This window comes from Galeopterus variegatus, unplaced genomic scaffold (assembly GCF_000696425.1).
Source record: "Galeopterus variegatus unplaced genomic scaffold, G_variegatus-3.0.2 Scaffold333, whole genome shotgun sequence".
NCBI lineage: Eukaryota > Metazoa > Chordata > Mammalia > Dermoptera > Cynocephalidae > Galeopterus > Galeopterus variegatus.
Window position 1 is genome coordinate 45,212 of NW_007726444.1, and position 26,287 is coordinate 71,498.

The 26,287-nt window shown below is 40.6% G+C and overlaps 1 protein-coding gene across 1 annotated transcript; it reads left to right on the forward strand.

Moving 5' to 3' along the window:
• Window positions 1–909: 909 nt before the first annotated feature.
• Window positions 910–25,885, forward strand: BNC1 (basonuclin 1). Its single transcript, XM_008567582.1, has 5 exons — window positions 910–1,092; window positions 14,596–14,695; window positions 15,698–15,933; window positions 17,942–19,803; window positions 25,110–25,885. The coding sequence occupies exons 1-5, from the start codon at window positions 1,015–1,017 to the stop codon at window positions 25,792–25,794; spliced, it is 2,961 nt and encodes a 986-aa protein (XP_008565804.1). The 5' UTR covers window positions 910–1,014; the 3' UTR covers window positions 25,795–25,885.
• The last annotated feature ends 402 nt before the right edge of the window (window positions 25,886–26,287 follow it).

The window sequence follows — 26,287 nt, forward strand, 5'->3', positions numbered from 1 at the left end:
TGCCACCTGCGTGGCGGCGCGGCCCGAGGAAGCGTCGTCTTTGGCTGGGAGGGCCGGTGGGGGGCTCGGACGCGTCGCCGCCGGACGTCCCGTGCGCCCCGAGTAGCCCGGCGCGTCGGAAGCGCGGCTCGGGTGAGACTGCGAGTCAGCCGGCCGCCCCACACCTCTTCCCGCCTCGTTCGCGCCCCACGCTTCAGTCCAGGGACGTTCGGACTCTCGGTTTCGACCTATGGCGGATGCCCCCTCTCTTTTTTTCTTTTACCTCAGAATTAATCAAACAGAATTAATTATTTCGGACTGACCGTTTTTCTACCTGGACTTTGTGTCTCTGGAGAACGGAGCGTGTGGTAACCTCCGTGAGGAGAATTGCGGAGACGGGCGAATGGCAATGGTGAGGCTCCTGCCCACTGTGGGACACATCTTTTGTTTAAAAAAAAGAAAGAAAAAAAAACCCACTACCAGTGACATCCAAACAGGTCTAGTCAGAAAGCTTACGGGACGTAAAAATAACGTTTGAAGGTGTATGGGTAGATTTTTATTAACATTACAACTGACCTTGTCCTTGGTTGGGACAGTTAAGCGCCAGGTGTCCGCGTCCTTGATTCAGAAAGCACGAGGGACTGGGCGACCGCGTCAGGGTTTGGGTACCGGAGCCGGACGAAGTCGCGTCGGGCCACTTGCAGATGGTTTACCTGGGCGGGCGCTTCCTTCGGGTCTTTGCCTGGGAAGCGCGGGGACGGGAAGGCCCCCGGCCCCTGCTCCCAGCGCCCCTGACGACTTGTCGCTCTCGCCCGGCCCGGGAGCTCCCCGTCGGTTCCATGGTGCGAGCCGGGCGGCGGTGGGGCGGGAGGCCGGTGCGTGGTGCCCGGCGCCCAGACCCGAGCCCCACCGGCCGCCTGGCTTTGCATAAGCTCTTGAGGATTTGTCAGCCAGATGTGACAAGATTGTCGAGAGGCTAGTGAAGGAGGAGATCTGATATTAATCAGCGCATAGCTCGGAGCCAAACTTTCTCAAATGTGGTGTAGAAACATGTTCTTCTCATTTAAGGCGTCTCTTTGTGGCCGTGGGGCTGCCACCGGCCCGCGTTTGACAGTTGAGTGGAATGCCAACTAGCAGCCGGAATTGTATGAGTGAAGTTGTGTGGGTTTCAGGGGAGGGGGGCGGATTGGGGGCAGAGATCAGACACCCTAGGGTTCAGTAATGTCCCCTAGTTTTACGGCCCTGTTCACCACGGCCCTCTGAAGACCAGGGCGTTTAAATCGGGCCAGACGCATGGTCACAGCCAGGCCCCTGCTGTTAACACTTAAGGGGCCTAAAAGAGGCCGCACTGGTGCCCTGGGAATCCCTGTCAGAGAGTGTGCGCGCGCGGGCGAGAGAGAACATGTGTTACTGCATGGGACCGTGGAGCAGATGTAACAACTTTTTAAAAATATATGCTTATCAAAGCGACAAGATTTTGACCTGACAATAAGTGAATTGAAGAACAGCATTTGGCAGATCTTTTTTTTCCCTTTCCCTGGTGTCCTTTCATTCCTTGTTTATTGTTTTAATTTGCTGTTTTCATACGATTTCTTAGAGACACTCTGAGTTTGCATATGTGTTTATGTGTTAAAACTTTTCTTCAGTGATAAATGTCCTGCCTTCTCTATTGTCCCTTCCGAAATTGATATACATTATTAAAACCTCATTAAAATTGTATATGTCAAAGTAAAATTTTTGTACAGCATATAAAAGAACTTTACTTCAAATGTTACAAATTGTGCTGGATTTGATTTTTGCTTTAAGGAGGTGTGAAAAGATAGCTGCCCCTTTTGCTTATAATGAATTTTAATAAGTATATTATTTTCGGTATACTTTCAAATAGTTAAAAAGAGCAAGATATAAGTCATCGTTTGATTTCTCATCTAATAAGTTTACTAACTTTAACTTCGCCAGGAAACTATTACTATTTCAACTCAACTGTTGGTCAGACATGTTCCTGTTATAGTTAAATGCTGAGAAGAGACGGTGAAATCTTCACTTAGTACACGTGCTGCTCATACTTTGGGAACTCATAATTATGTTCAGACATCTGCATAATTTAATTTGGAATATCATCTGTACCTATGGAGTCCCTTCAGACTAGTAAGGATTTAGAGACGTGTTCCTCCTTCAGTCACATGGAAAGTGATTAGTTTGAAGTTATTTGGCCGTTGATATCCACCAGGATGTGAAACAAAGATCTGTTTGCTGTGGTTATAATTCACATTAGAAATATTAGCCAACATGGAGTAATTGTCTTGGAAGCACAAGGTACATACATAGACGATTATTTTTTATTACCTCTCCCCCATGAAGCAGTTAGTCCCTCATCCCAGGGCCATGTTACCTCAGGATCATCAGCTTGGAAAGACGATCCAACACGAAGGATGAGAAAAGCTATATAGATTCCCTGTGGAACAAATAATAATTGTACCTTAAGCACACACTTGTCATTTATGAATGCCTAGGGATAAATACAAACAGGGGAACATTTTAAAAATTCAGTTTGTCGTAAAATTAAATGGCAGCCTATGAGGTGGGGTGCAGAAGTGTCTTTTCCCTTTTGTATATATTTTTAGAAGTTATTTTGACAGTGGCCATTAAAAGAGATGCCCTAAAGGTTCCACAAAGTAAATTATTTGCAGGAGAAGTGTGCTTTACCCCAGGGTGAATTTTCTCCTCTACAGATGTCATTTAGAGTGAGTTACTTTTGTCAGAAACAGCTCTTTTTAAAAAGAACAAAATACCCTAGGTAAGGTAAAAATCTCAATGCTGAGCCACCCATCTTCTTGATATCTAAGATCAAGATTTATGGAGTCAGTGTATTTGTTTAATTACCTTATCCTGAGTATTCTACTGCAGAGCTTTTATTTCATTTATTTATATGCTTATTTTACTTATTTTTGATGACTTATCTGAGAGATGTTAAAGATAACTTGATTCTGTGCAGAAGGAGCATCTGGAAAGGTTTTTTTTTTCTTTTCTTTCAAATTGATTTCCACCTGAAAACTTTATTTTTGCTTATCTTGTCATCCTTTGAAGTCCTTTGGCCTAATTCTAGAAATTCCAAGATTCCAGTGTGGCACCATTTCTCTGCACAGACACACGCTTATTTTAGCTGAAGAGGGTGGGTATAAACAGAGAGCAGACCTGCTTCTCCAGAGTCCAATTTGGGGCCTTCTCAAACTTCACATAGTTATAGGAAAAAGGCTGTCACTGTTCCCATCCACGCATGGACTCATTATTATAAACCAGCATAACAAATCACAGGAGGACTCCGCCTTGGGGGGATGATAATTTCACTCAACTAATGTAAAGCAAAAAAGAGATGAAGAAATGTTGTGAAGACCAATTTTAAACAGCCCTGTGTGGAGGGAAATCAGGTAAACTCTTGTTTAGGCTTCTAACTTTTTTCTTTCCATATAGTTGTATTAGTTTAGTTGTCTCCTCTTGCAGATTATTTGTGTGATCCTACCATATACTCCATCAAACATCAAAATTATTTTCTGTCTCTACACCAGCTTCCAAAATCATTGTCCTTGTCCTGTAGCCCTCTGATCGTTCCTTCCGTTATTCACTAGGAAGGTAAAATTTTTATACCATCAACTCTAACATTTACATCTATCGTAATATGATACACCATGCTGAATTTCAAGACAGTGATCAGGATGGTATAATTAACCAAGTCTGATCTTTAAAAAAAAAAGAAAAAGAAAGAAAGAAAGAAAGAAAAAAAAAACTTAGTTTTGAAAATCTAGTTCTCATTAAGTCCCTGAAAGAAATGTTTACAAAATTATTCTTAGAAACATTTACAATTTCATCTTTATTTTGCATTAGCAGCAATAACGAAGTTGCATTGCTCATGTAACTGTCCACCTTAGGTAAAATTATCCTAAAGTGTTTAGTGTCTTTTTTTGTTTTTTGTTTTTTCCCCAGGCCAATTTAACTGTGTTCAGAAGTTCCCTATACATGCAGTTACCTCTTTCTGTTTTTTTGTTAACGAAGTTTTCTGAAGATTAACTCTGAGGTTTCTCAAATTTAAATTATAAAGGAAAAAATATATCCATATAATTTATATTTCTATATTTTTATTTTATTTTTTTAAAGAAGAAATGTTTGGTTTGGTTTCTAAGGTAATATTTGCATGTTTTCCTGCTTTTTTAATATTTGCAGTTTCAGAACTAATAATTTTGAGAAAAAAGACACAGATGTTAAATTATTTTGGCACAGGGTTTATACTTTGATTTATAGACATCAAAAGAACAAGTATTTTCCCCATCATATGACTCTTTGAACTAAGCAGCAAGAGAACACTACAAGTGTGTCACACATACTTTCTACACAAAGGTAGACCCAGCCCAACATCTGCCACCTGAAGGGGCTCTACCTCCCACCTGCTTTTTCTCTGCCAGATCCTTTTCCAGGCCCTCAGTCTTTAACTGGCCTCTCCTTTCATCCCCATAACTGCAGTGAGAAACCAGATTTTGTCAATTCTTCTATAATGCTGTTTTATATTGCAAATGCTGCCTACCTGGTTTCTGAGGCTCTGCAAATCCTTATTACGTGTGCTGGTAGTAAACAGTGTCTCTCCATTGTTCAGAACCCTAATGGTTTCATGAACTCCATAGCTAGACTCCTGGCAGTCCATCTGGACAGCCCACCCCCACCTTTTGTTACCTTTCAGCGTGGGCTCTCACTGCCCCATAACAGAAACCTGTGCTCTATGGCCCATGCTCCTGGGTCTGACACACATGTACGTGGTGAGCCTTTCTTTGTGCCTAGGCCTGTGGTATTTCCTGCGTGCGCTAATGAGAGCACGCTTGCTTCCTCCTGGAGGAAGCCTCCTCTGGCCTCTTTGCACAACATTGCTGTCTCCCTCTATGTCATCTCACTCAAATTAAAATTTGGGTGGGGAGTGGGAACCTTGACTTAGTTTATTTTTTATCTTTTATTATAGCAAATTTCAACCAAAATTAGAATAGTTTAATGAAGCTTGCTGATATGCGCTTGGGGGCTCAATGGTTATCGACTTTGGGCCAATTCATCTATATTCTCTACCAATTCACCCCACCATTACCAACACTGTATTACTTTGAAGCAAATCCTAGGTATCATATAATTTCATTCATAAATATTTTAATATGTAGTTCTAAAATATAGACTCATTTATTAAACAAATAATATAGCATAGAGCACATAAAAATATTAGCAATAACTTAATGTAATTAAATTTCTAGTCAGTGTTCACATTACCTTGATACTCATAAACTTTATATTACCATTAGTTTGTTCACATTAGGATCCAACTAAGGTCCATACATTGTCTTTTTTAATCTATAGGTTTACACTTCACTTTCTTCCTTGCAATTTATCTGTTGAAAAAGCTGGGTCATTTGTCCTGTAGGGTGCTTCCCAGTCTGGATTTTGATGATTGCTTCCTTGTGGTACCCTTTAAACCCTCCTCTGTTCCCTGTGTTTTCTTAAATTGGAGTTGATCAAGAGGCTTGAACCTATTCAGATTTGAACTTTTTTGGCAAGAACACCAGATGTGTGGTGGTATGTATCCTTCCATCTAGAGGCAAATGGACTGGTGTGTTCTTTTTCATTAGGAGTTGTGGAATAGTGGTATTGTAGTTCTTCATTTGTTTGATTCACGTTCAGAGGGAACCTTTGTCTCATCAATGATTTGGTTATCCTGAAATACAGGTTGTATAGAAAAGAATACATACTTGATTCTTTTCCTTTATTTACTAGTTTTCAGAATAATTCGTTGGTTTCCTAGCATTCTGTAAAGGTGACCAATGAGTTTTGTGTTTGTTTTTAGCATATTTTGAATTCCTAGATTTTAACATAGTGACTCATGCTTATTTTTGACAAATTATATTCTCCACTCTGCTGTGCTTGACCAACCCAGTTGTGTGTCTTTTTTCCCCAGTGAAGCCATGTGCCCCTAGTGTCTGCACTGGGAGTTACTCATCTTTGTATCCCATTGAGGCTTCCCATGGTTACCAATATATGGTAGATTCTTTTAAAAACAAATAACAAGTTGTTAAATGATTATCATTTTGTTAAACTATTAATGGAAGATAATGGCATGACATGTTGATGAGATTGAACATGTGGTCTGTGTGTAATTCTCCAGGTGGGCTTCAGTCTGGTGCTGTCAGCCACAGATAAGCTACCTCACACAAAAGGACCTTATGTGTTTTCTTCTCTTTTTTCTCAACTGCCCTTATTGCCCGTCTGGCAAATGGCGATACTATTTTCAGAATTCTAGTTGTACCTCTATAGGTTTGTTTATGTGAGAAAAACACTAAAAACTTGAAAAGTAAAGAAGTTAGTGAAAAGTGAGAGGAGGGAAGGTAGGGAGCAAAAAATCTAGTTGTAATAAAAAAAAGTGCGAAGTACAGAATGTGTGTAGGAGGCATAGCAGCTCCAAAGAGCAGTGGGGTAGAGAACTCCCACCTTTGCATGATGCAGTTTCCTGAACCAGGAAGGCTTAGCTATGCAGACACAGAAAGAATGAGGATAACAATTTCACTGCAGGTGAAGAGAAGCCAAGCCCTCTCCCTACAAACTAAAGGTGGCCCAGCTGCTTGTGTGCTTTATTTATTTATTTATTTATTTATTTAGGACAGCTGGCTGGTACAGGGGACCCAGCTGCTTTTAAAAATGTCTTGTATTATGTTTTCTAATTAGCAGTTTTTTATATGCATTGCAGTTTTCCAGAATTCAAACATATTGACAGCAATTGTCTATATTCAACATTTAAAAATACAGCTTGAAAAAACCTGAAGCATTTTTATTCTAAAGCTTTGTTTCTTTTAAAAAATGATTTGTGATTTGGCAGACTGGGTTTTTTGACTTCAAGTTAGGGACTTGCGCTTTTTACCACTGAGAATCTGGCCCAGACTTAGAATCTCACACTTAAGGGAGGACCACAGACTCTAAACTTGGCCTTAGTAATCTCTCCTAGTGAGTCTTTTTACATGGCCCTCTCCACAATCAACAAGAAGGTCAGTGTGTAAACTAATAAGTGCATTTGGCTTTTTGCAAAAGAGCTCCTAAATAATAGTCGCCATTCTTTCTTCTCAGCCATTTTTAAGGTTGCCTTATGGTCACAATATGGCCTCAGAATTCAGCCATCATGTTCTTGTTACAAGAAGGAGGAAGGAAGAAAGGCAAACAGGTCTCTTAGCTGACTCTGCTCCCGTTTATAAGGAGCTTTTATTATTCCACACAACAACTTCTACTATATACCACTGGCCAATCACCTGACCACTAGCAGTGACTTAGAAATTAAGGTTCTTCTACCAAGGCAGATTAGAGAAAAGGATACTGGGTGGGCATCTATAATCAGTAAGCATGGTGTAGTTCTCTCATTGATTTGTTCAGTCATTCATTTAGTTTCCCAAATAATACCAATGGAGGACTTACCAAATATCAGGCCCAGAGCTAGCTGCTAGGTGTTGGTTTGGAGTTTTAGTTGTTTCTTTGCCTCTTTCATGAGTGATTCATTGTGGAGCAACTTTTATGGAGGTTTTTATCTCAGATATTTTTGGTACCTCTGTCTGTGCAGAGTCAGACCACCAGAGCTCAGAGGACCTAAGAACCTACTTGTGGGCACGATAGCAATAAAAGTCTCACTCTGGTAATTGGTCTCTTCAACTCTTTATCTATATATTTTCATTAATATGGCCAACAGGTCTCTGAGGTAGGCAGGAACAGGTATTCAGCCCATTTTATAGTCAAATGTCCCAACATATAAGGTGAAAGTTCTGGCTTAACCGGAAGTAAGACATAGGTTGGGACCAGTCCTAGGTTCTACAGACTCTTAGTGAAAGATGCCCAGTGAGGTGAAGGGGATGGAGGTCAAGCTCCTCAGCTGTGCAACCAGAGGTATCTTTTAACAAGGCAGATCATATTCATTTCAGACTTTTTTTAAAAGGCTCCCTGTTATAGAACAAAATCCAGACTTCTTGACCTGCCCCGCGAGGTCCTATACAATGTGGTTTCTGCTGCTTCTCAGCCTGCTATTTTGCCATTAGCCTCATTAACTATACTCCAGCTACACTGACCTCTTTTCTATTTCCTTAACACGCAGCTACTTTTATGCCTCAGGACCTTTGCACTTGCTGTGCCTTTTGCCTGAAACACTCATTCCTTCTCCATGACCAGCTCCTTGCTATCCCTTAGGACTCAATTCAAATGTTACCTCCTCAAAGGCCCTTGGTGATGACCCCATCGGAAAGATACTTCTATTTTGACCCCTTCATGCCACCCACTTAAATCACCAGCATAGCTTTCTGCTTACAGTAGTCCCCCCTTAGCTGTGGTTTCACTTTCCTCAGTTTCAATTACCTGTGGTTTTCTTTACCCGTGGTCAACCATGGTCCAAAAATAGGTGAGTACAGTACAGAAAGATATTTTGAGAGAGAGAGAGAGACCATGTCTGCATAACTTTTATTATGGTATATTGTTATTGTTCTATTTTCTATTTTAATATTAGTTATTGTTAATCTCTTACTATGCATAATTTATAAACTAAACTTTATCATAGGTTTGTATGTATAGGAAAAAACATAGTATATGTAGGGTTTGGTACAATTTGTGGTTTCAGGCATCCACTGGGGGTCTTGGAACATATCTCCCACATATAAGGGGAGACTCCTACAGTTCTTTCTTAACACTTATTCTGAAATGGTCTTGTTTACTTGTTCATTTTCTATCTCTCTCCTCTAGAATATAAGCACCTTACCAGTCTTTTTCAACACTTTAACCTGTAGAATTTAGAACAATGCCTGGCTTATAAATGGTCAGTAAATGTTTATTCAACAAATGAACTTTCTTTACCATGTGGAACATTAATATCCTTATCTGCAGGACATATATAATAATACCTAAAAAAAAAAAAAAAAAAAAAAAAGGGTTTTAGGGATTAAATGAGACCATAAATGTAACTGCAGTTAGCACTAAATATTGACATTCAATATATAATCCACCCCTAGTATACAGATTTGAGATCACACTGATAGCCTGTAAGTTCCTCAGCTTCCTCATCTATAAAATAATGTCTCGCACATAATAAATGCTCAATAAAGTTCACCAACTGTGTGACCTTGGGAAAGTTATAAGTCTTCCATAAATTTAAGTTTCCTGAGAATAATTCCCTTCTCACAACAATGTAGTTAGGATTAAATAAGATCACCTATTAAACACAAGCATTACCATCTCAAAGGGCAGATGCTGGAAAGGTAGCTAGTCTCACCCTTGAACTCACCACTGTCCAATAGAATTTTCCATGATGATGGAAATGTTGTGATATCTACTCTCCAGTACAGTGCTACCTGTGGCTTCTTGAAATGTGGCTAGTATGACCAAGGAACTGAATTTTAAATTTTATTTGATTTTAATTAATCTATATCTAAATAGCCACATGTGACTAGTGGTTACCATACTGGACAGTGCAGACTAAGTAACTTGAGCCTCAAAAGCTGCCTGGCTGGTACACAATTCAACTTTGTGACCAAGCCAGATCACAAATGACTCCCCTCAGAGGGCCAGTGCCATGAGTCTGAGAACCCCAAAGGTCTTCTATTTTCCCTCTTCCCTCTTCCATGCAGTCCTCCAAGAATATCCCCCTGATTTATTTTTGGTGATATGAAAATATCTGCATATATTAGAGATGAAAACAGCTTTGAAGTAAATAGTTTGTATTCTTGAGCCCAATAATTAAAATCCTGTCAGAGGCCTACACTGTCTGACAGTAGATGTCTGTGCATCTCCTCCACTGCTGCCAGGAATTCAACTCAACATCTGACAAGACGCCAGTGGCAGCATCTCCCCAAGCTGAAGTTAGACCAAGGGTGGAGTGGGTCTGTTGAACCTACCTAAAAACTAGGTCCTAACATTCTGTCCCAAGACTGCAAATAAACAAATCATCTGTCACATAATAGGTGTATCAATAGTTTTTGGATGAATGAATGAGTAAATGATAGTTACAAAAAAGCAAACCAGAATTTTGAATGTTGATTTGTAGCACATCAAAGTGACTAATAACAATTCCAGAAATAGTCTGATTAAGATGAGTGCATAAAAAGCAATAATCATGTCTTGATGAGTTCGGAATGTTGTAAACATCTGCTCTATGTTTCTGAAGAATGGAAGAAGTATTAGGATTCCAAAGGAAAGGATGTAAATTTTAAGAGTTTTCCATTTTGATTTACATGAGTACTTTTCGTCCTGTAATTAGAATTTTTGGTTTGGTTTCATTTTAGAACTTTCAATTTATCTTTAGATAATGGTGCTGTAATTTTACTATGCTGTGGGATTCTGAGATGGGTGGAAAAACTCAAGGGCCTTGATATTGGAAGTTTTCTTAGATACTGTAATTAGCTTTTTTAGTTCATAAATAATTCCTCTGAGATTTATTTCCATAGATGTTTAATGAGCTTTATTAAGCCTTATTCAAATGGGTTCACGTAGAACCACATGAATGTTTCGCATAAAGCAGCATTCATGCATTGGAATTATAGATAAAATTGTTTAAAATTCTGTCCCCAAACTAGAAGCTCCTGAAACTGAACGGCCAAATTAGGTCAGTGGTCTCAATGGGGGGTGATAAAGGACCCAGGGATATTTGGCAAAATCTGGACACATTGTTAGTTGTCACTAGTGGGATGTAACTGGCATCTGGTGAGTAGAGGCCAGAGATGCTTCTAGACGTCATACAATTACCACAAAGAATTATCTGGGCCGGAATGTCAGTAGTGCCAAAGTTGAGGAACCCACAGTGAGGTGACAAGAGATGCAGAAAATAAGTTGCAGTCTTAGGCTATGAAATGTGCTTGTAATTGTTCCCTCTACGGTTTGGCTTTGCTGAGCCTGAGACAGAGTCATCCACAGTTCCTGGGACTTTACATGAGCCCGAGCCTTTTGAACAGTGTCTTTGCGGAGTGGAGGAAGCATGTGCTAAAGGACATCTCTTTCTCTGGTTAAAGCAGGTTTTATTTTCCAAATAAATGAAGTGTGAGTTTATATATTTCCAACATCTTGTTTTTAAAGAGTAAATGGCATCTTGAGGGATATAGTCCAAAATAAGAGCTTTTCTCTCTTTTAAAAAATTTCCTCTAAAATAATCATATTTGTAGAATCTAGATTGTGAAATATTTCAGAGGTTTAGTACTGTGTGTGCTGGTATCTGTTGAGAATATACAGATGATTGGTTCATCTGTGAGCCAATGTTCAGAGGGTTTGAAATGCTGGACAAACATATTAGGTGGGCTGCAAACTAAGTTAATGGTACCTTTTTAAATTTTTGTTTTGACAGTATGTAATATAAATTAAACCATTGCTCACTTTTCTTCTTTAACTTCCATTCAAGGTAACGATATAATTATGTATATATAATTATGTATATAGGTATAGTTATATAGATGTATATGTTCATATATTTAATACGTTTGTGTATGTACAAGTAGAAACTCTGTAACCAAAAAGTAAAATAATTTCTGGCATTAGAACAGCATTTCTCAATCTTTTTTTTCTTTGCCCTCCACACCTAAGGAGATTATAGAAATTTTTTTCTCATTGTGCCTCTCCAGTGAAATTTCAGTATCACACCATACACTATATATCTGCTTATGTATATATGTATATTTGTGTTTTATGCATAAAAAGAATAATATTTTTTCACCCCCCAAGAACCAATTTTCACTCCTTTGGGGATGATATCACCTCTGCATGCATTATTAGAATAAGACAGTGTTGTGATCTCTTGGAGTTCTTTGTATTAAATTGTATGACTTCACACAGAGCAAAACCTTTTCTCTCCCATGTTTCCATTTTTTTGATAGCCTCTTGAATGGATTAGGCGATGCTGTTGCTATCTGCTGTACACCTCAGTAATGAACAGTCCTATTCCTTTGCCTGAAAATCCCTAGTTGCAGCTCTGTTTAGGCCCATTCTAACCCAAAAGAAATTGTAGAAGATAGTCATATCATGGAAATTTTAACCTGTATTTAAGCATGGTCACCAATTTTTTAAATAACATTTTTATTGAGATATAATTTATACATAAAATTCACCCTTATGAAGTATACAATTGAGTGGCTTTTAGTGTATTTACAGAGTTGTGCAACCATCACTACTATCTAAATTTAGAACATTTTGATCCCCTCAAAAAGAAAACCTGGTAAAAATTTGAAACTTCTGTGTTTCAAAAGACACCATCAAGAAAGTGAAGATGGATGGGAGAAAATATTTGCAAATCATGTATCTGATAATGGACTTGTACTTAGAATAGATAAAGAACTCTTACAACTTAGTACTAAAAAGACAGACATCCCAATTTAAAAAATGGGCAAAGGACCTGAATAGACATGTCTCCAGGAAAGACATACAAATGGCCAATAAGTACATGAAAAGGTGCTGAACACCATTAGCCATCAGGGAAATGCAAATCAAAACCACAACGAGATACTACTCACACATACTAGGATGTCTGTAATCAAAAAGACAGACAATAACAGGTGTTGACAAAGATGTGGAGAAATTGGAACCCACATACACTGCTAGTGGGAATGTAAAATGGTGCCGCCACTTCAGAAAGGTTTGGCAGTTCCTCAAAAAGTTAAACATAGTGTTACTATGTGATCCAGCAGTTTCATTCCTAGGACTATACCGAAGAGAAATGACGAGAAATGACAACATATGTAAACTTACACAAAGATTTCTTTGGGGGAAGATGAAAATGTTCTAAAATTAGATTGTGGTGATGGTTTGTACAACTCTATGAATATACTAAAAATCATTGAATTATGTACTTTAAATGAGTGGATTATATGATATGTGAATTATATCTCTTTTTTTTTTTCCTTTTTGTCTTTTTTACTGACCGGCAACGGGATCGCAACCCTCGGTGTTGCGCCCGCACTGCGCTCAGCCAGTGAGCAGGAACATGGGATCCGAACCCTCGGCGGGAGCGCCGCCGCACTCCCAAGCGGCGCACTCTCCAGTGCGCCACTGGGCCGGCCCGTGAATTATATCTCAATAAAGCTTTTTTAAAAAGATGAAAACACTTTTCCCCCCTGCCAGCACCAACCATTAGCAGTCACTTCCCATCCCTACCTTGCTCCTTATATCCTCTAGTAAACACCAGTCTACTTTCTGCCTCTGTGGATTGGGCTGTTCTTAACATTTCATGTAAATGGAATCATACAATCTATGACTTTTTTTACCTGGCTTCTTTCACTTAGCATAATGTTTGTAAGTTTATCCATATTGTAGTATGTATCAGTACTTCATTCTCTTTTATTGCCAAATAATATCCCATTGCATGGATATACCACATTTTGTTTATCCATTCATCAGTTGATGAATGTTGGGGTTGTTTCCACTTCTCAGCTATTACAAATAATGCTTCTGTGAACATTCGTGTATGAGTCTTTATATGGACATATGTTTTCAGTTCTTTTGGGTGTATATCTAGGAGTGGAATTTCTGGATCATATCCCACTAGCAACTGATTTTTATGTGGAGACTGGTTATATAATCCTTAAAGTGAGTTTCCCAAGTCCTTGGCCAGTAGTTTACTTTCCCTCTCTCCCACGCAAGGCCACACAGTCCCTCAATTGGCAGATTAGAGATTTAAACTCCTAATTGTAGGGCTTTTTCATCCCTTGTCCAAACACACACACTCTCCACAGTTTTAAGGCTCTCTTGAATCGTACAGATTCCAGACAGCTGCTCTTCCTGGGAGACTCACTGACAGAACTCCTTTGAGGTCCTTTTCTCTTTAATAATAGATTATATTCTTCAGGCCTCTACCTCCTTTTAAGAAACTCATCTTTAAAATATATGTGAAGCTTTGTTCTTAATACTAGAACTTCTTTAGACACATACATCTCTATTTTCTATTTCAGCTATATTTTTGTGCACTGCACACACCCACACCAAACACGGCACTGTAACCTGCAACTGGGGCATCGATGCAGGGCTTGTCCAGCCTGTGTCTGTCTCCAACAGTCACACCGTCCAACAAGTGGAGTCAGGGAATCATCCTCAGTGTAGTCAGCTACTATGTGTTCACAAATCTATTTATATTTTCAGCCTCTACCACATCAGGGAGGGGAAGAAGGGGGATGAAAATTCCATATGTGGATTACTCCTGATTCGGATTGTTCTCATTTTTACTTGTTCCAAGATGGCCTCTGTATAACTTTCAGGGTTGCTGCTCTGGTCAACTTAAAGATTTGGTTAAAAACGTGATTGTTCGCTTTTCTATGCCCTTAATAACAACAGAGCAGGGTGTTTTCTTCCAACCCGTAATATTTTATTATAAAAAAGTCCCATTCTCGCATACAGAATATCTGTGTAATGTGTACGGACTCCAGGTGCTGGGCCGGCTGCTCCTCTTTACAGGGTACAATATACATCTCTGGGCCTGGCATCAAGTGGGCACATATTGCTTAATGAATGTTATAGAACAGAGGAATACATTTTGTCTGGTAAATGTATCATGCGTTCCACACATCATTTACATGCTATGCATACTTGTGTTTCCCTCTTTTGCAGGCTATCGGCTGTTCTCTGAACTGTAGTTGCCAAAGTTTCAAACCTGGGAAAATAAACCACCGTCAGTGTGAACAGTGCAGACATGGATGGGTGGCCCATGGTAACTTTATATTTCCCACTCTCTTGGCCTGTAGTGTTCCCTCTAAATAACTTATGGTTATTTGGGGACTGATTTAATATCTAAGAATGACAGCTAACTAGTAAGTTACTAGTATGAGACAAGCTAAACACTATATGTTATCTCTTTGAATCTTAACTACTCTCTTTGGTGTCTTAATAACCCCATTCTAAAAATATAGAAACTGGTGCCTCAGTGTTATCATTCTCCAATGATAGAAATGTTCTGTGCTGTCAAGTATAGTAGCCTCTAGCCTAGGGTTGCCAGATGAAATACAGAATGCTCAGTTAAATTTGAATTTCAGATAAACAACAAATAATTATTTATCCCACCCATTCATTATCTGAAATTTATATTCACATTTAACTAGGCATTCTATTTTTCTATTTGCAAATTCTGACAGCCCTACACTAGCCACCCGTGGCTACTAAGGATTTGAAACATGAATAGTATGATTGAAGAATGGAATTTCTAATTTTATTTAATTTTAATTTATTTTTGACTGAATTTAAGTAGCCATATGTGGCTTATGGCTATTGCAAAGAACAGCTTGGATTTAGGTGATTTAATTTGTCAGGATCCACAACTAGAAAGTGGCAAACTAGCTCAAACCCAGATCATCAGATTCCCAAGCCCAAGTTCTTCATCTCCAGACTCTATGCTTCTTGATCATTCATCCTCTTGATTGTGCATCAGCCACTTTTGTTTTTTTGTCTTTTCCTTGTTCCTTCACTGTCTGTGACAGTTTTCAATCCTTAGAGATGCCACAAGAAAAGGAGAAAATTTTCAGGCCAGTCAATTTTATTTTAGAGTTTCCTATGAATAACTTGAAGCCTGATAGTTATTAAGGTGTTAATCATTTGCATATTCATGTTTTTTCTGTTGGAAAAGATAACTGAGAATTAGTCCTGGCCTACTTTCTGTGCAGTATTCCTCTTAAAATTAGAACTTCCTAAATGATATTTCTTCAATTTGATTTTTCAGCTCTAAGTAAACTGAGGATCCCCTCCATGTATCCAACAAGCCAGGTGGAGATTGTCCAGTCCAATGTGGTGTTTGATATTAGCAGCCTCATGCTCTATGGGACCCAGGCCATCCCTGTTCGCCTGAAAATTCTACTGGATCGGCTCTTCAGTGTGTTGAAGCAAGATGAGGTTCTCCAGATCCTCCATGCTTTGGACTGGACCCTTCAGGATTACATCCGTGGATACGTACTACAGGTACCATGATCATGGCCACTGTTCTTGAGTGTTTTCTGAAATTCGTGCCCATGTAGCTAATGAAACCCTGTTGCCTACCAGTGCTACAGCCGTTGGTGGTCATCCTTCCCTTTAATTTTTTTTTCTAATGGTTTAAACCCTTACCTCATGTTCTGGGGAGAGTCCAGTGCTTTCCCCAGGATATCTGTGAAACTTCAGGATGTGGGGGTTTTACATATTCTCTGATTTAGTTTTCACTAAGCCACCTCTTCCACGGTAAATCATTTGTCCCTTTCAGGGCCTGCCTTCATTTCTTTTCTTATCCCCAAACTACCTACTGACACAAGATGCTGTCTGTATCAGAGTTTACTGAGAATTTGGGGGTGATAAAGGGAACTTACATTACAGAACCACACAACAAACAACTTACAATTTCATACCATACCGTCCTGTCCTTTAAAGCCCTCTGCCATCCCACTGCTAGTTTTCCTTCCTAGGCTCTATTTCTTGTGATATTTCTGTGTTCATTCATTTTCTCATTCTCTTTCTCTCCCCGAATTCTCTTTTGGCATCCTATGTTTCCTCTTCTCTTCTCCAGTGATCTATGCCCTTCATCCCTTCTTCCTCTTTAGTTTGCATAGTAGTTTACCTTTCTTCCCAGACTATGCTATGGGCATAGGCCTCACGTTTCATATTCAAAGAGGATATGAAAATAAAGGTAATTTTACAATTAAAGAACATGTTTACTGAGATGAATTATATCATTCCTTTGAGATTTGAAACAGCTACAGCATTTTTTTTTTTCTTGCCACTACACTAGAAAATATCAGCTAGCTTTGGTAAAAATTTCAATGAAATGGGGGATGGATGTATTTTCGAGACTAACATAGACTTCAGTCTGACTCAAGTAAGCCATTTCATTAAAACAAACACTAATAACAACATTTACTGATGTAGATCCTCTTCTAGTAGTCTTATAAAGTAGGTATATTATTCTCATTTTCTAACAGAAAAACCAGATGCTCAGAGTGCTTCAGAAATCTTGCTGAAAGTCATTCCATTAGTATGTAGCAAATCCAGAATTTGAACCCACTTCTTTCAAACTCGGAAGCCCATAATTTTTCCCTGGAAACACATTTGCTCACCTCTAGTGCTGGACCCTCAGCAGGCTAGAAACAACCATTTATGTAGAGTAGCATTATGATCTTACATTATGACATAGATCAATATTTAATGACCCTAATAATCTTGCTTTCCAGTGTAAGGATTAAAAATATGGAATCAATTACCTTGAACCTCTAGTGCATGAAAAATTTATGATGTTACATTCCTCATCATCTTCAAAACTCTTACATGCACTGTGAAAAATCTCAGTAGGCCTTCAAATACATGTTCTGTGATAAAATATTTATCGTAGTTTTGGGGAAAGTTAGGCTTGCTAGAGTTTGAAAGATCTCCAACACTCCAGCGTAATTACAGCTTTGCTTTGTGAACACAGCAATAGATCAATACGGGTTCATTTGTTTTCTGATGTTAGTTACTTGGGAAGATTATTAAACTTGCAACAAATGAATACTTGAGCTTATTTAGACCTGATTGCTACATCTATACTCTTTAGAAAAAGAAATTACTATTGTTCAATTGATACATATTTTAATTTTAGTGAGGAAAATTATTATGCTTAATGCAAGACAACCAATTGGTTTGGAATAAGGTGAAGAATAATTACCAAATATCCCCGAGTTTGGCTTGAGTAATATAATTTTATTTCTCTCTTTTGGACCAATTGTAGGACCACCACTTACATTTGTGAAGTTTATATTCTGCACAAAGTTTCTGGCCTGAGAGAGTGGGGTGAGCAGTTGCTGAACTCCCCAAGCCCTGTGCTCATCCACAGGGAGTGTCTTTTTCTGTTATACACAAAGGTGCCCTACAGTCTTGTGGAGGCCTGACCAAATGGCTACTTTCTTAGAGGAAAAGGTAAGAAGTAGTAAATTGATCACACTTCTAAATTCTGGTTTTGGTTTAGGATGCATCAGGAAAGGTGTTGGATCACTGGAGCATCATGACCAGTGAGGAAGAAGTGGCCACCTTGCAGCAGTTCCTTCGTTTTGGAGAAACCAAGTCCATAGTTGAGCTCATGGCAATTCAAGAGAAAGAAGAACAATCTATCATCATACCACCCTCCACAACGAACGTAGATATCAGGGCTTTCATTGAGAGCTGCAGCCATAGGAGTTCTAACATCCCCACTCCTGTGGACAAAGGAAACCCCAGCAGTATGCACCCCTTTGAGAACCTCATAAACAACATGACTTTCATGCTGCCTTTCCAATTCTTCAACCCTCTGCCTCCTGCACTGATAGGGTCACTTCCCGAACAATACATGCTGGAGCAGGGTCATGACCAAGATCAGGACCCCAAACAGGAAATCCACGGGCCCTTTCCTGACAGCAGCTTCTTAACTTCCAATTCCACATCATTTCAGGTTGAAAAAGAGTATTTAAACTGTCCAGATGCTGTTACTAAAAAAGGAGACAGTGCCCATTTAAGTGACTCTAATTCATACAACATTGTCGCAAAGCTTGAAAGGACACAGTTATCCCCTGAGACCAAAGTGAAGCCCGAGAGGAACAGCCTTGGCACAAAGAAGGGCCGGGTGTTTTGCACTGCATGCGAGAAGACCTTCTATGACAAAGGTACCCTCAAGATCCACTACAATGCTGTCCACCTGAAGATCAAGCATAAATGTACCATTGAAGGGTGTAACATGGTATTTAGCTCCCTGAGGAGTCGGAACCGCCATAGTGCCAACCCCAACCCTCGGCTGCACATGCCAATGAATAGAAATAACCGGGACAAAGATCTCAGGAACAGCCTGACTCTGGCCAGTTCTGAGAACTACAAGCGCCCAGGTTTCTTGCTGACATCTCCAGACTGTAGGCCTCTCCCCAGCTACAGTGGTTTAGGGGAGGATTCCAAAGGCCAGTCAGCCTTCCCAAGCATTGGGCAAAATGGTGTGCTTTTTCCCAACCTAAAGACAGTCCAGCCAGTCCTTCCTTTCTACCGCAGTCCATCCACTCCCGCTGAGCTGGCAAACACGCCTGGGATGCTGCCTTCTCTCCCTCTGTTGTCCTCTTCAATCCCAGAACAGCTGGTTTCAAACGAAGTGCCATTCGATGCCCTTCCCAAGAAGAAATCCCGTAAGTCCAGTATGCCTATCAAAATAGAGAAGGAAGCTGTGGAAATAGCTAATGAGAAGAGGCACAACCTCAGCTCGGATGAAGACATGCCCCTGCAGGTGGTCAGTGAAGATGAGCCAGAGGCCTGCAGTCCTCAGTCAGACAGAGCACCTGAGGAGCAGCACACACAGTCAGAAAGTTTAAGGAAGTCTCTCACTGAAGGAGAAAGGCCCTGCCATCTCCCATCAGTGAATGAGTCCAGTGGAACCATCAGCCAAACCCCTGAACAGGCCACACACAACTCAGAGAGGGAGACTGAACAGAAGCTGGCATTGACCATGGTGCCAAGGGAGGTTGAGGATGGTGGCCGTGAACACCACTTCACACATGGGATGGAACCCCGAGTTTCTTTTCCTGACTACGTGGAACTGCAACAGCGCCTGCTGGCTGGGGGACTCTTCAGTGCTTTGTCCAACAGGGGAATGGCTTTTCCTTTTCTCGAAGATCCTAAAGAACTGGAGCACATGGGTCAGCATGCATTAGCGAGGCAAAAGGAAGAAAATCCCTTCCAGTGTAACATCTGCAAAAAGACCTTTAAAAATGCTTGCAGTATGAAAATGCACCAAAAGAATATACATGCCAAAGAAACACACACGTGCACAGTGGAGGGCTGTAATGCCACCTTCCCTTCCCGCAGGAGCAGAGACAGGTAAGGCATCTGCTGGCAATCATTCTTCTAAGGCAGTGTTTTTTAAACTTTAACATGCATCAGATCCACCTAGAGGTTGTTAAAACACACACTTTGGGCCCCACGCCTAGAATTTCTGCTTCAGTAGGTCTGGGGAAGGCCAGAGAATTTGCATTTCTAACAAGTTCCCAGGGGATGCTGATGGTGCAGCTCAGGGGACCACAGTTTAAGAAACACTGTTCTATGAAATTTCATAGTTCCACATTCATAAGTTTTCAGTTCCATAAATCTAAACTCATTCTGCTGTAAAACCTGACCTTAAATGATGTGAGGCTATTTGTAATCTTTTAAAAATCTCTCTTTATGTGGATTTTTTTATATGTTCATTACAGAAATATGTAAAGATTCCTATAATAAGTTCATTCATAATATTTCAATGTATGCATCACTCTGCGTTTTTGAAGTCTGAGAATTCTGGATTCTGAAACATATCTGGCCTCAAGGGGTGTGGTAAGGAATCATGAACTAGTTTTCACATTAGCATCTTGGGTAAAAGATAAATAACTATTTGAAGAGGAGGGAGGAGGGAGCTTTTTAAATTATCTCTGTAGCTTCCCAAAACTTGTCTGATTCTCATTTCATAATATGAAGTCCATCAAATGAGACATTTTCTCTGATTTTTAGTTAACCAGGTACATTTGAAAAGAAGAATAACTGCTTGATATTTTTTAAAAACTAAGGTACCAAAGAAAAAAGGATTGGCAGGTTATTTCAGGGGCTGTGATGTGTGGTTGAAAGATGCTGGGTTTTCATGACATACTTGCAGAGTCAAACTGTTTACAAATTGCCCACTTAAGAGTATCTCATCACTCTGGGGACACAGCACTGGCATTACCATCTTGCTTGTGCTTTTCTTCATGAACTTGAGACACTTAACCACTCTTTAGGTCACCCTCCTCCCCAGCCTATAAAAGGAAGAGCAAGCATACCAAACGGCAACCCTAGGAGGCTTAAGGAAAGGGTCAGCTGTCTGATGAAATGCAGAATGATAAGTACTAAATCGTTCTTGGGATATTAAAAGGCTACATTTGCTCAAACAAGCTTGACTTGAAGCAGTTCAAAACCACCACCGACTTAGTCCATACTGTAATGCCTAATTTGTTAAGTGTTAAGAAGCTGAAAATGTACAGACTCCCACACACATTCCTAGACAGGGCTCCTAAGAACACACTCATTGTCTTTAGCAAAGAGGATAGAGTGCAGGAGATATTAGTTAAAATTCCTGTTTCTGTTGCTAAGATGTTGAACCAAACCACCAGGGCACCCTAATTAGTGAACCAGTCCTTCTCCTTCATCCTCCAAGAGGAAGAATGTTTGTTCATGAATAAGCTGTTGTTATAAAGAGAGAGTCTATTCGGTCAGATTATCCTTGATATTTATGATGCTGTTTAACCTAAAATATCTACTAAATTAGAAGGCATGTTATGGGGCCGGCCCGGTGGTGCACTGCTACAGTGCACTGCTTGGGAAGTGCGGTGGCGCTCCCGCCGAGGGTTTGGATCCCACATACAGACCGGTTCCCGCTCACTGGCTGAGCGAGGTGCAGGGGGCAACACCGAGGGTTGTGATCCCGTTGCCGGTCCCGGCCCGGTACGGGCGCGACACTGAGGGTTGCGATCCGTTGCCGGTCATGAAAAAAGACAAAAAGGAAAAAAAAAAAAGTATCTTAAATCTAACATGCCTTCTTTTTTTTTTTCATCTGGTATTTATTTTCTCATATATCTAATATTTTCTTATGTTCTGACCTATTTTATATATGAGCACCCCCCCAAACAGGAAAGTATCTTGCAGTCTAAATTAAAACTACTAATTCCAGTAGTCTAGAACTTGGAATGCATTTATCTACAATCTGTGATTTAAATGACACCTCTTTTTTTATTTTTATTTATTTATTTTTTTTGGTGGCTGGCCAGTAGGGGGATCTGAACCCTTTACCTTGGTGTTATAACACCATGCTCTAACCAATTGAGCTAACTAGTCAGCAAAATGACACCATTTTAAATAGGACTTTGTGGGCAGGACCCAGGTTCACCACCATTTCTCGGAGTCAGAGATGAGAACCACATTGCTGTAAGGACAACTAACTTCCCATCTTTGAGCCACTGCTACTACCAACAGCAGGTACTAGGGCCCATCAGGAAGGGACTGGAACAGAACCCTGAATGCTTATTTAGCCAACGAATATGTATTAAGAACCTTCTGTGATAAGTGCTGGGTACACAGTCTCTTCTTACTAAGGCCTTCAATGTAGTGGGGGAGACAGACCAGTAGACAGATAATTACAGCTGAATGTGTTGACTACTACGATGGAAGAAATATAGGCTGCTGTGGGCACTCAGGAGGGTGCCTAATCGGAGAACTTGAGAATTTAAGGAAGGCTTCCTGGAAGAAAAGGTGTGTCCAAATTAGTGGCTTTCAAGTGTTTTGGTCTCACAACCCCTATACAAACACTTGAAACCTAAGGACCCTCAAGAGCTTTTCTCTTTTGAGGTTATATCTATCAATATTTACTATATGAGAAATTAAAACTGAAAAAATCAATATTATATCACTTAAAATAACAATAAATGTATTGTATGTTAACACATTTTTATGAAAAAAATAACTTTTTCCAAAACAAAAATTTAGTAAGCTGAGTGGCTTTGTTTTACATTTTTGCAAATCTCTTTAATATCTGGCTTAGTAGAAGACAGCTGTAGTCTCATATCTGTTTCTGCATTCAGTCCATTGCAGTATCACATCGTGTAGCCTCTGGAAAACTCTACCGCACACTCATGAGAGAATAAGAGAAAGAAAGGCAAATAATGTCTTAGAATCATGAAATTTTGACTTCAGGAACCCCTGGAAAGGATCTCAGGGACCACTAGGGGTGCTCAGACCACACTTCGAGAACCATTGGTCTTAAGTAATCAAAATAGAAGCCAGGGGGAAGAGGTGAAGGGGAAGGTAGAAGTTGAAGGAAAGAGATACAGACTTGGGCAATGGGCACAAGATTAGCAAAGTTCTAGAAACAGCCTGGCACATGGTCCAGAGGGTTTTTGTGGTTGTAGCAGTCACTGGTCTTAGGGGACATGGCACCTCAGGAAATCCATCTAACTCTCTGAGGTTTGAAATGGGGGAGAGGAACCCACAAGTTAGCTTTTGGTATTCATGGGATACTCAGGACCTGGGCATGAGGCCCAGAGGTTTGCTGTGTTGCAGTAGAGACATTTCTGTACAAGTTTCCAGAATATGTTTGTCTGACCTTCTTTTAGCCACTTGTATATACTAGAACCTATATGTCAATCTAGTGTCTGGTTTTCTCCCAACATATACCAGCCCCTTCAACTCAGAATGCTAACATAATCACAGGGCAGAGTTGCAGTTGAAAAAAACTGCTCTCAAAGCAGGTCATCTGGGACTGTAATTCTTTTTTTTTTTTTTTCCTTTTTGTCTTTTTTCGTGTCCGGCAACGGATCGCAACCCTCAGTGTCGCGCCCATACCGGACCGGGACCGGCAACGGGATCGCAACCCTCGGTGCTGCACCCGCACCTCGCTCAGCCAGTGAGCGGGAACCGGTCTGTATGTGGGATCTGAACCCTCAGCGGGAGCGCCACCGCGCTCCCAAGCGGCGCACTGTAGCAGTGCGCCACTGGGCCGGCCCAAATTCTAGCTTTAAGAACTGGTAAAATCTCTCCTAATAACATTTTACGTATTTTAATGCTTTCACTATAAAACAAGAAGATTAATTTATTTTTATTTTTTTATTTTTATTTTTTATTTATTATTTTTTTTTCCTTTTTGTCTTTTTTCGTGTCCGGCAACGGATCGCAACCCTCAGTGTCGCGCCCATACCGGACCGGGACCGGCAACGGGATCGCAACCCTCGGTGCTGCACCCGCACCTCGCTCAGCCAGTGAGCGGGAACCGGTCTGTATGTGGGATCTGAACCCTCAGCGGGAGCGCCACCGCGCTCCCAAGCAGCGCACTGTAGCAGTGCGCCACCGGGCCGGCCCATGGGACTGTAATTCTGACTCTGTCCAGAAAAGAAATGTGTAAGGGCATAGAAGAGAAAGTTTGATAGTAAATTTTATACATTACATGAAGTATGATTAAGCCTCACACACAGACGTCTTTGGTGGAGATTTAGAAAAGAAAATTTCAGCTCTTGTTATTTTGGTGAGGGTGTTTTTCCCAACTTGACCCTGGCATACATTCTTTTCTGTATTGGGACAGGTATTTTCTCTGTTTTGAACAAGTCTCCTGTCACCTTTAAGATTGGCCCCTTGGTAAGGGATGTTTTTTGATTGTCAGAAGTTAGCAGGAGATCTCTCAGCAAGGACAAAATTGATTTACTAGTTACATCCAAATGATAACATATGAGTAAAAGGCATGTGTTGTAATGGATACTCATTATCTTCCCTACAGGGGTAATCATTGGGTAGAAGATTGGTGGTATGCTCACACTGCTGCGTTTGCAAAACTTCTGTCTGGTACATAGTGAAACACTGCAAATATGAACTGAACTGCGCGTGCACACATACACACACGCACACACACACACACACAATTTCTAGCCAATCAGATTTTCACCCATACCTGTAGAACTTCTGGGGTAAAGTGTGTGCAAATGCTCTAAACCAACACAATCCGATAGAAATATGCCAGCCCCATAGGAAGTTTCAAACATTCTAATAGCCACCTTAAAAAAGTAAAAACAAACAGGCAAAGTAAGTTTTAGTGACATATTTTAATTCAGTATATTCACAATATTATAATTTCAATAGCTATATTTCAGGTGCTCAGTAGCAATGTATGGCTAGTGGCTATCATATTGAATAATGAAGCTCTAGAAGATAATATTTCTTGGTTTCATTAAAGTTCTCTGCTTAGTTCCTTATAGTTTTAACTAGTTTTCTCATGGGATCTTCTGGTTCCAGTGTCCCAATTAAACCGGCCTAATTGAAGTAATCTAGCCATTCTCTACAGATGAGGTATAGGAAGTTACATGTTAATAAGGTGGTGGAAATTGAAGAGAACTACATATTTCCAGTTTCCAAACTGTTGGCTTTCCTGGTGAATGCTAATTTCTGACAAACAGTGAATGACAGTGGGCCAGTGTCCACTAGACTTGCATTACATTCCACAGGGGCCTAACCCCTTACCACCACTTCTCTCATGCCACAAGCTTTTCCTGGTATCTTACTGTCTCCCTCCACTTAGAATGATGACTCTTTCTAAAATAGCAGCCCAGCCCATTGCTAACCATCTTTTTTTACTCTTGTAGACACAGTTCAAATGTAAACCTCCACCAAAAAGGCTTGAACCAAGAAGCATTGGAAAGCAGTGAAGATCATTTCCGTGCAGCTTACTTTCTGAAAGATGTGGCTAAGGAGGCCTATCAGGATGTGGCCTTCACACAGCAAGCCTCCCAGACATCTGTCATCTTCAAGGGAACAAGTCGAATGGGCAGTCTGGTTTACCCAATAACCCAAGTCCACAGTGCCAGTCTGGAGAGCTACAACTCTGGTCCCCTGAGTGAGGGCACCATCCTGGATTTGAGCACTACCTCAAGCATGAAGTCAGAGAGCAGCAGCCATTCCTCTTGGGACTCTGATGGGGCAAGTGAAGAAGGCACCGTGCTTATGGAGGACAGTGATGGGAACTCTGAAGGGCCGAGCCTTGTCCCCGGGGAAGACGAGTACCCCATCTGTGTGCTGATGGAGAAGGCTGACCAGAGCCTTGCCAGTCTACCTTCTGGTTTGCCCATTACCTGTCACCTCTGCCAAAAGACATATAGTAATAAAGGGACCTTTAGGGCCCACTACAAAACTGTGCACCTCCGCCAGCTCCACAAATGCAAAGTGCCAGGCTGCAACACTATGTTTTCATCTGTTCGCAGTCGAAACAGACACAGCCAGAATCCCAACCTGCACAAAAGCCTGGCCTCATCTCCAAGTCACCTTCAGTAACAAGATGGCAGAACAGTATGCTCAGATAAGCGTTTGTCATAATTTAGGAATAAGGTAGTCCAAAGAAATGTTTAATACCATTTGGGGCAAGCCAGGCAAAAAGTATTTGATTTGACTTAATAGTTTTCTACAAAAGGATGAGCAAAAGACAAGCCTTGTGGGAAGTTGACACTGGGGTAGCCCTTCCTATTATTATTTTTCTTAGCCCAAGAGGTTTTTCACTAATGTAAGGAAAACCTGGAGAAATGCAGTTTTACCCAGATTTGTTTACATGTTCTCTGGGAGAGCTCTAGATCTACAGATCAGAGCTAGGGAGGAGGGGACGGAGGGCAGCCAGGGGTAGCCAGGACCTGGGGACAGGTTCAAGTGAGGCTTGCAGTATTAAGGGTCTTAGGGAAGACTGTGACCACAGGCAAGACACTAGTGGCAAAATCACATTTTCAGTTCCTTCTATAATGAGTCTGAAATCCAGACTTGAGTTTGGGAAAATGAT

What these genes read in the sequence shown, in the direction of transcription:
- BNC1 (XM_008567582.1), top strand. Translation starts at nt 1,015, where the DNA reads ATGTGGTGTAGAAACATGTTCTTCTCATTTAAGGCGTCTCTTTGTGGC. An exon ending in ACATGGATGGGTGGCCCATG is followed by an intron (nt 14,696 to 15,697) that starts GTAACTTTATAT and finishes TTGATTTTTCAG; the next exon opens with CTCTAAGTAAACTGAGGATC. An exon ending in TCCCGCAGGAGCAGAGACAG is followed by an intron (nt 19,804 to 25,109) that starts GTAAGGCATCTG and finishes TTACTCTTGTAG; the next exon opens with ACACAGTTCAAATGTAAACC.